The sequence below is a fragment of the Ammospiza nelsoni genome, chromosome 14 (assembly GCF_027579445.1).
Source record: "Ammospiza nelsoni isolate bAmmNel1 chromosome 14, bAmmNel1.pri, whole genome shotgun sequence".
Lineage (NCBI taxonomy): Eukaryota > Metazoa > Chordata > Aves > Passeriformes > Passerellidae > Ammospiza > Ammospiza nelsoni.
In genome coordinates, this window is record NC_080646.1 from 7,525,511 (window position 1) to 7,538,569 (window position 13,059).

The following is a 13,059-nucleotide window of genomic DNA, read 5'->3' on the forward strand; positions in this document are numbered from 1 at the left end:
GGAGATCAGACACATCGAGTCCTGGAGGGGAGCACAGGCAGGGCAGGGCACAGAGAGGAGGATTTCCAGGTAGGGGGGCTCATAGTGGCTCCTCTTGGCCCTGGGATGGGATCTCAGATACAAGCAGGGAGCCAAGGGCCAGAGGATGAACCCACAAAGTGATGGGGGGCACAGACACCAGCACACATCCCCACAGCCACCAGCAGCCAGCTACAGACACCCACGTCCCTCCCAGCTGCCCAGAGCCAGGAAAGAGAACCACCCCAGTTCCTTACCTGAGAGCATCCCTGCTCCAGCTCCTCTTCTCCAAACCAACACACAGCACCTTGCCAGGAGCAGCGACTGCTGCCTGCCTCCCTCACAGCCCCCACATCTCTCCACAGTTCAGCTCTTCCTCCTGATACCTCTTCAGCCTCATTAGGCTCTGCCTCTCCCAAATCCGCTCCAGCTGTATCCTGCACCTTGCCATTAACCCCCACAGTGCCAGCCCTGCAGAGCTCCTCGTTGTCCCTCCCTGCCCAGCCACCATTCCTGCACCATGTGGGTGCCCTGCCCACCCTCCTTGGGCTCAGGCTTTGCTTTGATGCTCCCAGGACACCCTTCAGCACCTGCCCTGAAATGAGGGGAACAACAACTCCCAGGGTGATGCTGATTCACTCTGCCCTGTCCTCCCAGACACCAATGTGTCCAGAGCCCAAGTGAGGCTCAAAAGAGGAAATAGTCCCCAGCAAGATTCAGCTCCACTGATGGGGCACAAAGAGAGTCCCAGGAGGAAGGGATGCTCTCAACAGGCAGGGCAGCTGGGAGCACACAGCATCCTTGACCCTGTGTCCCACTGAACTTTGCTTGCTCCACAAATGGCTCAGGGGCCTTCACCTTACTTTTCCTGAGAAAATTTTGGCTGGGAGAACAGAGGCAAGGCATGATACAAAGCCAGGATCCACCTCACTGCCCCAGGAACAGCCATCCACATCCTGGAGGAAAGAGTTTTGGGGACAAGAGAGATTTTCCCAGCCACAGAGCTCCCCACAGGCAATCCCAGCTGTACTGGAGAGACGCAAGGGATGCCCAAGCTGGCCCTGCCTGCCTGGGTTGGGAACAGGCAGGAGGAGGGCAGGCAGCCCAAGGGAGCACTTGCACAGCTGGATCACAGACTGGAGAGCCAGGACTCGTTGTTCCCAGCCCAGGTCACTGCACAGCATTTCCATGGAGAGCTGGGATGGGGGATGAGGCCAGGGCTGCTCCAGGAGCAGAAGGAAAGTCAGCAGCTGCAGGCACCCGAGATCTCCCCCATGTGGCTTCATGTCCTGGCAGGGTCAGGAGTTAGAGCCTGGCATTTCTGCAGCTCAGCTGAGCGTTCATATTCCTAATTTATCCTGCCAAAACCCTGAGCATGCACTCAGCAGCACTCAGATTCCCAGCATCTGTTTGAGCATTTCCACATTAACATTTCCTAGTGGGAACCTCCTGGTGAGAACTAGTTAAGGGACAGCCTTGCAGAACCCAGGAGGATGGGGGCTACACCATGCTCACATCTGCTCCTACCCGCTTTTAAGTCCCCCAGGGACAATGCAGAGCAGCCAGCAAAGGCACCAGTGCCCTGTGCCCTTCCCAGCACGGAGCTGCAGAAGAGGCTGCATGGGGGCAGCACTTGGGCTCAGCCTCTCCCTGCATCCTTCTCATTTAGCTGTCACTTCAACAAGCACAGGAGTCAGGAATAAACACCCTGATTTGTGCATGTACTGTCAAACTCCCTTGGGAATCCTTCCTGACCTCTCTGCTCCACTGCTGGGAATTTTGTTTTTAATTAAAAAGGCAGTTTTTATTTATGCAGACTGAAGCTGGGAGTGATGGCACATGCAGGTACAGGAAGGGCACAGCCACTACCAGGCTCCATTGTCCACCATACCAAAACACTGGGGGGCAGCTGGAGGAAAGCTGGCTGTACACAAGGCTCTGGCTTCTCCTTCAGCTCCTCAACTGCTACAGCCCATGAAAACAAGCTAAAAATACAGCACATGTTTTCCTGGTGCCACCCTTCCAGGCAAGCCAGCTCTCACACAGAGGGGAACAGGGAAAGCTCCCCAGTTCCTTGGGGTCTGGAAACCATGTGGGATAGGGATACCCAAGGACAGAGCACAGCAGGGTTGGTGGAGCTGCCTTTGAGCTGGGCACTGATTCCAGTGCAGTGTTCCAAGGGGATTCCAGAGAGATTTTAATCCCCCTTTCTTCAGCTGAAGCAAAGCCCAGGCCCGGAGCAGTATCATGGCTCTGACCCATGATCCATCACCCAGTCCCCAACACACCTCCACCCAAATATTGCCTCTGGCACGATGCTGGGGGTCCATTTGCTGTTGCCTTGCAGGACCACAGGGTGTCACAGCCCTTCCACCATGCTGGCAGCCCTTGGCAATGGCCAGCAGGGAAATAACCAGCCCCTCTTTGGCCCAGCTGCCAGGGAAAATGAGATAATCCCAGGAGCTGCCCATGGAGGATGTTACAGGGTCAAGGCAGATTCCTGCCCTCACTCACCCTTGCTCTGTCTCTCACCAGGCTCTCAGCCTTCCTCCCTTGGAGAGGGATGTGTGATCTCTTCAGCTCCCTGACCTCCATCCAGCCTGTTCAGCAGAGGTTTAATCAAAGGAGCAAAGAATATTTTACCTCCTCTGGATGCCCTAAAAGACAGCTCACAACCTGTGCCCCCAGGATTTCTCCATGGGCCTCTCTCATGTCTGCTAAAGACAACAGGACCAATAGAACAGCCTTGTTTATCCCTCCCTCCATGCCTGGCCTCCCCCTAACCCTGGCCAGTGCTGGGCTAAAGGATCTCCATCCTCACTCTGCTCCTTGCAGGCCAGTTCCACCACTGCTCCATGCCTCAGTTTCCTCATCAGTACAAAGGACAGACCCATCAGAGGCTTCCTGGCAGGATCACAGCCAGAAGCTGCTCACAGAGGGCAGGTCATAATTGCCCAGCAACACCTTCACACTGCACCTACTTTGGCTGGGCCAATACCATCCAAAAAGCTGCAAATCACCTCAATTCACAGACAGGCTGGGGCTGTATCCTGCTGGAAGAGCTGTGGGTAGGTGGGGATGCAGTCACCAGTGCACAGAGCAGAAAGCCACGACCCAGCAGCCCACTCAGCTCCTGGGGGACCATCCAACACCAGCGGGTGCCCACACAGGAATGGGGATGCTGGACACAAGAGGGGTCCAGCACCGCGGGCACCCAGAGCAAAGGCTTTCCAGCGTGACAGCGAGCAGGGAGTGACCCCGAGCCCCCACAAAGATGCGGCTCGGAGCCGGCTGTGCCGGGCATCCCGGAGCCGGCTGTGCCGGGCATCCCGCATCCCGGAGCCGGGCGGGCATCCCGCATCCCGGAGCCGGCCGCGCATCCCGCATCCCGGAGCCGGCCGCGCATCCCGCATCCCGGAGCCGGCTGTGCCGGGCATCCCGCATCCCGGAGCCGGGCTGTCTGCCGCTGCCGCTTGCCCTCTAGCGGCACAGCCGCTTTCAGACGGGAATAGCGGAGCGGAGGAGCCGGGATGCGCCGGGATGCGCCGGGCTCCGGCAGCCCCAGCGGGGCTCAGCGGGCAGGCCGGGCGCTGTGGGACACCCACGGGGATGCTCGTTTGTCACCGCTCCGGCACCAACAGCCTCGGTGCGGAGATTTGGGAGAGGACGGGGACAGCCCGGTGCTGGTGCTGCATGCCTGGCTCTCAGGAACCTGGAGAACCACGTGAGGTGAGTGAACTGCTGGTCCTCATCTCATGTGGGCACAGAGTGCTGTGATACCCAACCACAAAGTGCAGCCTCTGAGCAAGGAACTCGTCCACAGCACCCCCTCAACAACAGCTTTGCTGTGCAGAGGGGAAAGCAAGAGGATCTGGGGAGAGCAGAGCCCACAGGCTGCTGTCAGACACACCTGCTTAGAAAGCACCGACAGCACCTGTGGAAGCCCCATCTGCAGGAAACACCAAACTCCTGCTGTTCCACAGTGCCTGGCAGTAACACTCAGAGTTACAAGCACTGGTAACACTCACTTTGGAAGCCTGGCAGGTTTAGGGCTTGGGTTATTTCCCACTTGTCAGCAGCCCCCTAAATGGGATCCACCAAACCCAGCCATAAACTCCAGGACAACACCAAGCAGGGGCTCTTCACCGAGCAGGACAAGCCAAGCTCAATCTACCTGCAGGGCTCCCCAAAGGTGATCCCATGGGACATCTCAGAGACTCTTCTGTAGCTTCACTGACATGACTGGGTGCATGGCTGGTCACAGGGCTGTGGGAGACCTCAAGCAGCCTCATGCCAAAGCACATGACATTGTTTTGCTTCATAAGGGTGAGCTAATAACACAAAGCAGACCCAGAGAGCTTTCCCTGACTGAGCTCTACAAAAGCCTCCATGGACAACAAGGCAGCTCCTTCCTCAATCTCTTCTTCCTCCCTGAACATCTGTCCTAGACCTGAAACACCTCTGTCTCACCTCTCCAATGTAAGGAGACAAACCATCAGTCAGAACCAATTTAGACCTCCCCAAAACCTGCAGGACATGAAGACTTGGGACACATCACATGCACCCTGAAACCATCTGGGCCACCAGCTCCTCCTGTCAGGCCAGCAGCTCAGGCCCCATGTTTGGCTCAGAAGAAGTCTGGGAAGTGCTGTCAGGCACCAACACTGTCTCCTTCCTGAAGAAACACCTGACATCACCTGTGCCTGGAAAGTGCCTCTCCCCAGGATTGGTCAGCAGACAGATCAACAGGAAGAGCAGGGCAAGGAGCCAAGAGCCAGCCACAGGAAAGGGGGAGGACACAGATCACTGCTCCTGGCTTAACTCACCTCCAGAGCATCAAGACCATATATCTCAGCCCAACTCTTTGTCTCAAATAGCTCTGCACCCTTTTCTGTCCTCAAAGCTTGGTGCTGTGCCCGCCTTCCCCATCCTGACATCCTTCAGGAGAGATGCTCTGCATGAACAAGAGCCTTGCAAATCTAAGATGGATTTAATTAAGGATCTTTTTGATCATCTCTGGAGCAGCCAAAGCCTCTGGGACCAGAGATGGGAGGCTTTGGGAATGCAGAGCCCTTCATCTCTGGAGAGTAGTAGTACATGAGGCACACTGGGCACAGCGTGGCTGATTCACAGAGAGGAGAAAAGTTTGTGCCTGCTGCCTGAAGCAGAGCAGTCAATAATTTGAGCACCACAGGAGCCTTTCTCATGGCTGTTTGGGTCACCAAAGCAAGTCCTGCTCTCTCCAGCCCTTCCAGGAATAGGCCTTCCCTTTCTTTCTTGCCTCCTTCCCAGCCACAGGCACAGAGGAGCTTTCCCTGTGCCTCAGCTCTCCGTGCAGCAGCAGGGAAGGGGTGCTGCTGCTCCAAGCACCCCCCCTCTCTCTCTCTCCCCCTCTCCACATGCTGCCAGCTCCCACCAGCGAGTGGGGGCTGCGCTGCCGCTCCCCCCGCAGCTCCCGGCGCTGACGTGGCACTGCCACCCCCGGCACGGAGCTGCTGGGACAGCCCAGTAGCAAAGAATAAAGATTCTCTTCTTGTCTATGGAGAGAGCAAGATGCTTCTCTTGGCCCAGCCAGTGAGACCCAAAAATCCTGCTCCCACTGTGGAGCAACCCAACCTCCTCTTGGGTTGCTCTGAATTCATCTCACCTTTGTTGAAAGCAGCTAGGAGCTGCACAGATCCACCCTGACTATCCACACATTGAGTGTATTTCACCAGAAGAGCCCCCATTCTCCCCAGCAAGGCTGGCTAAAGAGCAAGGCTTCCTATACCAGGGACATCTCCCTACCTCCAGGGAGCCCAGGGGTGACACACGCAGGCCACCACCGCCTGCCTAGCAGCATCTTCGCAGTGCCATAGCAACAGCTGAGGAGTAGGGAGGCCCAGATGGCAAACTCCTCCGTCTGTCCTTCCCCACGCACGCTGCCGGCGCACGCAGGCGCTGCCCACGCTGCCAGCGGGGTGATGAACCCCCAGCCTGGCCACCCCTGGCACCCTGACAACCTCCAGTCCCGTGCGTGCCAGGGCTGGGGACCTTCCTGCCAGACCCCCACAGTGCCAGGGCTGGGGACTCACCTGCTAGACCCCCACAATGCCAGGGCTGGGGACCTGCCGTGACAAACACACACACGGGGGCCCAAGGGGTTCTGTGCCACAGCAACTCTGAGATCAAAGTTCTGCATCTGAGCTTGCAATGAGTAAAGCCCCACGTCACAGGGGTGAGCGTCTCTGTAAGTCACACCAGGCTGGGGACACAGCAAAGGCCACCCAGTTGTACAGGAAACGTGATGGCATTGATGTGTCCCAACCCTGTGGTGACCTCTCCTGAAATTGGGAGGGGGAAGAACAGAGCTTGACTCCAAACTCAGCCAGGTCCAAGCTGGCTCTCTGGCTGGACAGGGCTGCTGGCAGCTCTCACAGGGGTCTGTGGGCAGGGTCTCATCTCCAGGGACGCTACCCAAAATCAGGTAAGTTTCTGGGCATGCTGGGAAAGGGCAGAGGGACATCAGCCAACCCAACCTCCTCCTCAGGTCAGGAGCCTCCTGCCTTTCCCCTGCCTCACCACTGACCTGGCACCACCTGGATTTGCAAGGTTGTGTGTTGCTGTCCCCTTCAGCCCAGCTAGGGCAGGAGCCACCCAGCCCTGACTTTTACCAAAAGGAAGCTAGAAGCACCAGCAATTGAAGCAAAAGCCATTCCTTTGAAAGGTGCAACAGGATGGTGGGGTACCAACCACACTGAGGAACCCACAGGGATGGCCTGCCCCACCATCCTCCTTGGGCAGCACTACAGCCTGGTTGTTGTCCCCTGCTCCTCTTCTGTTGTCCTCACCTCACAGGGTCTCATCAGCCCCTGAGATAAGTGATATAAACCCAAAACTCCTGATGGTTCAACCCAGTGCTGGGTTGGGATGGGATGGCATGGAGGGGTCTTGCCCTCCCTTGAGGGGGTAGCATGGACAAGCCCTCCAAGATGGCTATATTGTTTTTTTAACCAGCTCTCTGAGTGGGCTCTGGCAGTCTATCATCAGCAACACTCAAGCCCTGATTTGGAAGCTGAGCTCTCTTTGGGATGTGAATAAGGCTCTGCCTGGTCGCAGGGTTGTTCCACCACCCCACACTCCATTTGCTTTTTCACCAGTCTCAAGATCGAGCAGCGACCACCACCTTCCCCGGGCCTGGGGGGAGGTTCCAGCTGGGTCACTGCACCCCTCGGCCACTGGGACAGGACTGAGCCTCCCCTGCTCACCCCCAGGCCAGGGGGAGGAGGTGCTTTTGCCCCCTGGCTGCCCACAAGCTGCCTAAAGAGGCCAAGATCCCCATGAGCATGGCAAGCAGGGGGAAAACACTGCTCCTTGCCCAGCTGAATCAGCCTCACATGCCAGCAATGATTCAGCCATGACCAGGCTGGGCTTCCAGGCACCCTCACCCCAACACCCATGATGATGTCAGGGCTGGCAAGGAGAGGCCTGACATCAGCCTGAAAGGGTGCAGGACCTGCTGCCTTCCACACAAGAGCATGAACATGGTTCAAGTCCGGCTCCCAGCAGTGACCCCTTTGCTGGGAACCATCCCTGCCACATAAATCAACTCTCTGCTCCCATAAGTATCCCCTATAAACCACCACTGCCTCCCCAGTAAGCACAGACCCCTGTGGAAAGTTTTCATCTGTGCACAGTCTCAGCCCCTGAGAGCATTTTGGGGTTCACCCCAGCCCTGTGCTCCAGCCCTCCCAAGCCCAAAAAGGGAAGCACGGGTCCAGCAGCGATGCAGGGGGTGGAGGAATGTGCTTTGCTCACTGTGAAGCAGAGAGACATATGAATTCCAGCAAAAACTGGCACCTTCTTCTCCTTCCCCAACTTAGGAGAAGCTCCTTTCCAAAAGAAAAAATACCCAATATCTGTTTCTGGAGTTGTCCCTTTTTTTTTTTTCCCCCCCACTCCTTTTTACAGACTGCTTATCAGCATTTTTCATTTTCAAAGCAGCAAAGACATTTTCTGGGCACAATGCACTGGTGTAATACTACCTCTCCCAGCAGTTCAGATGTCTGTGCAATCTGACAACGCACAGTTGCTCACGCTGGTGGCTCCCAAACCCTTCCCTGCCTTTCCTGCTGCTCCCCGGCCCCCAAAGGGTTAAAACTAAACCACAACAAACAGCGAGCACAGGGGAAAAACACGAGTTTCTCCGACTTGCCCAGCATCACCCTCATCCCTCCAGCATCGCGGGGAAAACACTCCAGCACCACGGCGCAGGATAAATATGGGGCAATTGGGAGGGGAGTGCTACATTAGCTCCCCCCATCTACTCTCCCCATTCCTGCTGTTTTTATGGAGGTTTGCTGGGAAGGGGGAAGGCAGGGCTGTGGATTCAGGGTCCAGCGACCTGCTGAAAACCTGCCTGGGTATCTCATGGACCCGTAAGCAAACAGGGAAAGCAGCTCCCGTCATCTTTACCCAGCAAAGGTGATGAGCAGAGCTGCGAGAGAGGCACTGCAATTACTCCATGGCTCTGCTGCAATTGCACTGTGACCAAATAAAACAGCTTCAGGAAGAGACCCAAAGCCCTCTCCCTCCGTGCAACCATGCCACCGAGGTGAAAAAATTAAATAAATAACCCTCCATTACTCATTTCAAACCTTGCTGCATTTCACTGCCAGAATAAAGGATTCCACCTCTTCCCTGCTCAACTCCCACTGGCAACTTGCTCTGGGGGCTACATTTCCCTAAATGCTCACATTTCAATTAGCATTAGAATAATGAAATGGCTCAGAGTTCATCTCACCCAAAAATGTACTGGAAAATAAAGAGCAGAGATTGGAAGCAATGAGGAATTTTTTTTTCACACACACACACACCAAGAGCATGATGGATTCAGAAGAGGGAAATATATTCCTTTCTCGACTCCACACTGATGAGATTAACATGGGCTTTGCTAACTGCCTCTCCAAACAAGGATAATGCAACTTCAAGTTGATTTTCCAGATAAACAAGCATGCAAACAAACGCAAAGTGCTCAACTAAAAATATCTCGCTGCTCCGATGCTTCTCCCCACCGCTGCCACCACCCCGAACCTAAAACACACAAATCCTATCGCGGCACCACGACGAGTTACAAAATTGCAACAATATGAATTAAATAAGCTACTTAAGGAACATCTCACTGTTCTATTTTTTTTTTTTTTCTCCTCTTAAAAATGCAAAACCGCAGATCCCCTGATACACTCAGCCAGGGCAGGGAAGGGAGAATTTTCTGATGTGGGGATGTAAAAAATAATGACATTTTCACTGGATGCAAAGTCTGAAGAAAGAAAAAGCAGTTCAGAACTTGCTTTTCTCGCCCAATTCGGGTGAATAAGCGGCGGCGTGTGTCTGTGGCGTCCGCGTTCCCCTTGCAGAAGCAAACAGTTAAAGGAAGCAGCAGCTTTAGCATCTTTGCCTGCTGCTCTCTCTCCTGCTAAGGAATCAGATCTCATTTACTTTATTCCTCTTAAGCCTTGGCCAAACTGTTGCTGGGCTTTTTATGATGGTCTTTTTTTTTGAGGGGGATGGGGTAAGGGAGAAGGCAGATCTGCATGCTGCGCCCGGGGAGCCGAGCCCAGGCAGCGCAGCGATGCCGGGGGCACCTGAGCCCCGCACGGGCAGCGCAGCCCGCGCCCTGCCGGGGAGGGGGAGCCCTGGGGGACCCCCACTTACATGGAAGTGATGTTCCTTGAGATGTCCGTGATATTGATGCTCGTGTTGCCATTGCTGCTGCCTGAATCCTGCCCTTCCAAGAGAGGGAAGAGGTTCCCATCATCCGGCTTCTTGCAATTGATGTCTGTCTTGCTGCAAAGACAATTAGCAGGGCAAGCCAGCACCGAAAGCAGATAGTCTCCCCAAATGCTCCAGAGCAAAAAAACCCTCCAGAAAGTGCACTTGGTAGGGCAAAGAGAGACATCCATCTCCGACTGCTGCTTCTAAAAAAGAGGAGGAGGAGGAAAGGGGGGATGGAGGGAGGGGAAGGGGGGGAAAAGGGGGAAGGAAACAAAGACAGAAGGGAGGGAAAAAAAAAAAAAAAAAACAACAACAAAAAAAAAAAAACAACAACAACAAAACCTCAAGCGATCAGCTGCAAAAATCCTCCAGCAGATGAAATCATGCTGGCAGCTGGCTGGGAGAGGCTGTAATTCCCGCTAGGGCAGCGGCCGCGGCCGCGGGCGGGGATGGATGCATGCCGGCCCGGCCGCCCGCCGCTCCCGCAGCCGCTCCGGAGGATCGCAACGGGAGGCTGGGGAGGGAGGGATGGGAGGGGAGGAAGGGAGGGAGAGAGAGAAGCAGCCGGGGAAATAAATAAATAACAAAAACGGTGCGAAAGTCACCAAGTCCCACCTACTGGGCAGAATTAAAATTGACACACCTGCAAAAAAAACAGACAGAGGGAGAGGGAGAGGGAGAGGAGGGGGAGATCTCCCCTTCCCATCTCTTCCCTCCCTCCGCCGGCCTGGCCAGCCCTGCTGCGGCGGGCACAAAAAGCAGGGGAGGAGGAAGAGGAGGAGGAAGGCTCGCAAAGAGAACCGGGCTCCGCAATAAAAAGGATTCCCCACCCCCCCTCCCTCTCCGCTAAAAATCAGTGCAGGAGGAGGAGGAGGGGGGGAGAGAGGGGAAAAACCCCACTGCTGGAGCCCAGAGGAAAAGTTGAAGCTGGGGTTAAATTTGTGCTGGGGGGAGAGCAGAGGGGCTTTGGCTCGGCTCCTGCTTTCTCAAGCTCTTTTGGAGGACGATGCTGCCTTTCGCTTGGTTGTTGCGGTGGGTTCCCCCCCCGCCCTCCTCCTCCCCCCAACCCCGGACATAAGGGTGGAGAGGAAAGAGAGATTAAACTGAACTGGAAGAGAATAAAAGCCAGTGTGGATTACAGCAATTTAAATGTGTTTTTTCTTCTTCTTTGGAGGATCCTAGCGAGAGAGGCAGATCAGACGGCTGGGTGTGAAAAACGCGACTGAAGAGCATCCAGGAAGGACTTTCTAGAAAAGATGCAAACCCCCCCCCCCCCCCCCCCCCCCCGAGCCCCTAAAAAACGCATCGGGGACCAAGGCGGCTGCCGGGAAGCGCAGGCAGGAGCAGCCACGGTCGGGGCTCCCGTCCTCCCTCCCTCCCCTGGCTTCCCCCTTCCCTCCTGCAGCAGATTCTGCAATCAGACATGCAAAAAAAAAAAAAAATCCTGAAAGAGGAAGACTGAAGTGTTGAAAAGGCTGAGCTCGGAGCGCCGAAATGGCATCAGGAGAGCAGTGAGTGTGAGCTGAACAGCAGAGCGAATTAAGATGCATGGTGCATTTTTGGCAAGCACAAACCCAAGCAGATCAGAGCTCTGCTTAATTTGCTCTGCTTTTCCACAGCGCTTTTCTGCATGCTTTTTTTTTTTTTTTTCCCTCCTCTCCCCAATAGTTTCATGTCTCTGCTCCTCTGCACAGACACACAGCAATAAAGGGATGGTGCTGCAGGCAGGAGCACGGGCAAAGGGAAGAATTACAGGTGTAGGACTCCACGTATTTCAAGGGTCTACTTCTGGCAGCAAAGTGCTCTGCACAAGGAGGAGAGACTGAGCCAACACTTTCAGACTCCGTTACACACCCAGAACCATCCTGCTCTGGAAGGGGCAACGGGATTTGGAGGGAAAGAGGGAAAAACTCCACCACACCGAGAGGATTTGCAAGTGGGATTCATACACCCACGGCCCCCTGGAGGGAACCTGTGCCAGTGGGACACGGGCAGGGCTCCTGCTTGGGCAAGTCCTCACCCACTGCTGCCCAGCCCTGCCGGGAGCCCTGGGAATGGCAGAGATGTGCAAGGGGATGTTCACTCCAGGGCATCAGTCCTGCTCCCATGGGGTCTTCTGGGGTGCCAGGAATTTCACCAGGGTTGCTCCTCCCAGGGGAAGTAGGTGTATTGGGCTAGAGAAGAAATAGCAAAGTGGGAGGGCTGTTTTCTCCCTGAGCCCCACTTCTCTGAGTTACCAAAGTGAAACACCTGGAGCAGAAGAGGTCACTGGAGTGCCTGGCACTGCAAGAAAGAGGAGCTCTGGGGAGAATTTTGTAGATTCCCTCTCCCATGAGAAGCATCTCCCATCCAGAGGCACCAGAGAGGACAACACCCAGGAGTATCTTCTACTCCCTGCCTCGGTTTCCCTGCCTGTATCAGAGAAATGCCATTCTTGTGGCTCAGCCCTGGGACCAGAGTGCAGAGGACACTGATGGGGCACCATGTCATATTCCCCTGCCCATGGGGAACACCCCACGATGCCCACTCAGCATGTGGGCTCATCCCCCAGCAGCATCAATGATGCCACACTGCCCCCCAAACCAGTGCCCAGCATGACACCAGGGCTTCCTTTAACCTGCAGCTGGTGCGAGGTCACAGACTCCCTGTGGCACTGGACATCAATCGCCCCATCCCATATAAAACCAGTGTGAGGCCATCAGCATACCCTGGCATGTCACCACGGGATAAAGTCACAGGTGGGGACACATTCAGGGGGTGCACACTGCAGTCCTGCAAGGCTCTCTTGTGGGCAGATCAGCACTGGGACATGCAGGAAGCCTCTGTCACCTGGAGGAAGTGCTGTCACCTGGAGGTGCCAGGGTGGCACTGCTTGGCCAGGAATGCACACATGAGCACCCTGTCCCTCTGTCCCCCAGGGTGTGGGGTCACCCCTTGGCCTGGAGCAGAGTACAACTGCTAGCAAAGCACAAACACAGTCAGAGAGGTTCTCAGGTCTAGTTACCAGCGTTGCCCTCTGCTTGCCAAGCCAAGGTTTAACCCACAGGATGCTGTGGGGATGTCTCAGGTCGGCTGTCCTGGGTGTGGGGACACAGGAGCCCACCCACCCCATGACTTTCCCACCCCACTCTGCCACCTGGTGTCAGGCAGGCCCTGCTTCAGCAGCTGATGAGAAGGGCTTGTGCCAAGCCTCGTCTTCCTCTGCCACCAAGAGATAAATCTGAGGAAATGTGGCCAGGTAAAGCAGGGGAATGGGACAAGCAGAGCCCCTAGATGGGTGCCTGAGGG

At 55.6% G+C, this 13,059-nt stretch overlaps 1 protein-coding gene across 3 annotated transcripts in view; it reads right to left on the reverse strand.

Annotated features, from left to right (window-relative positions):
- NTRK3 (neurotrophic receptor tyrosine kinase 3) overlaps positions 1-9,959 on the reverse strand; it is a 203,862-nt gene extending 193,903 nt beyond the window's left edge. For all 3 annotated transcript variants that reach the window (XM_059482378.1, XM_059482380.1, XM_059482379.1), the window contains exon 1: positions 9,712-9,959. In XM_059482378.1, the coding sequence (XP_059338361.1) occupies positions 9,712-9,959 (248 nt within the window). The remainder of the gene's footprint in view (positions 1-9,711) is intronic.
- Positions 9,960-13,059: the final 3,100 nt, after the last annotated feature.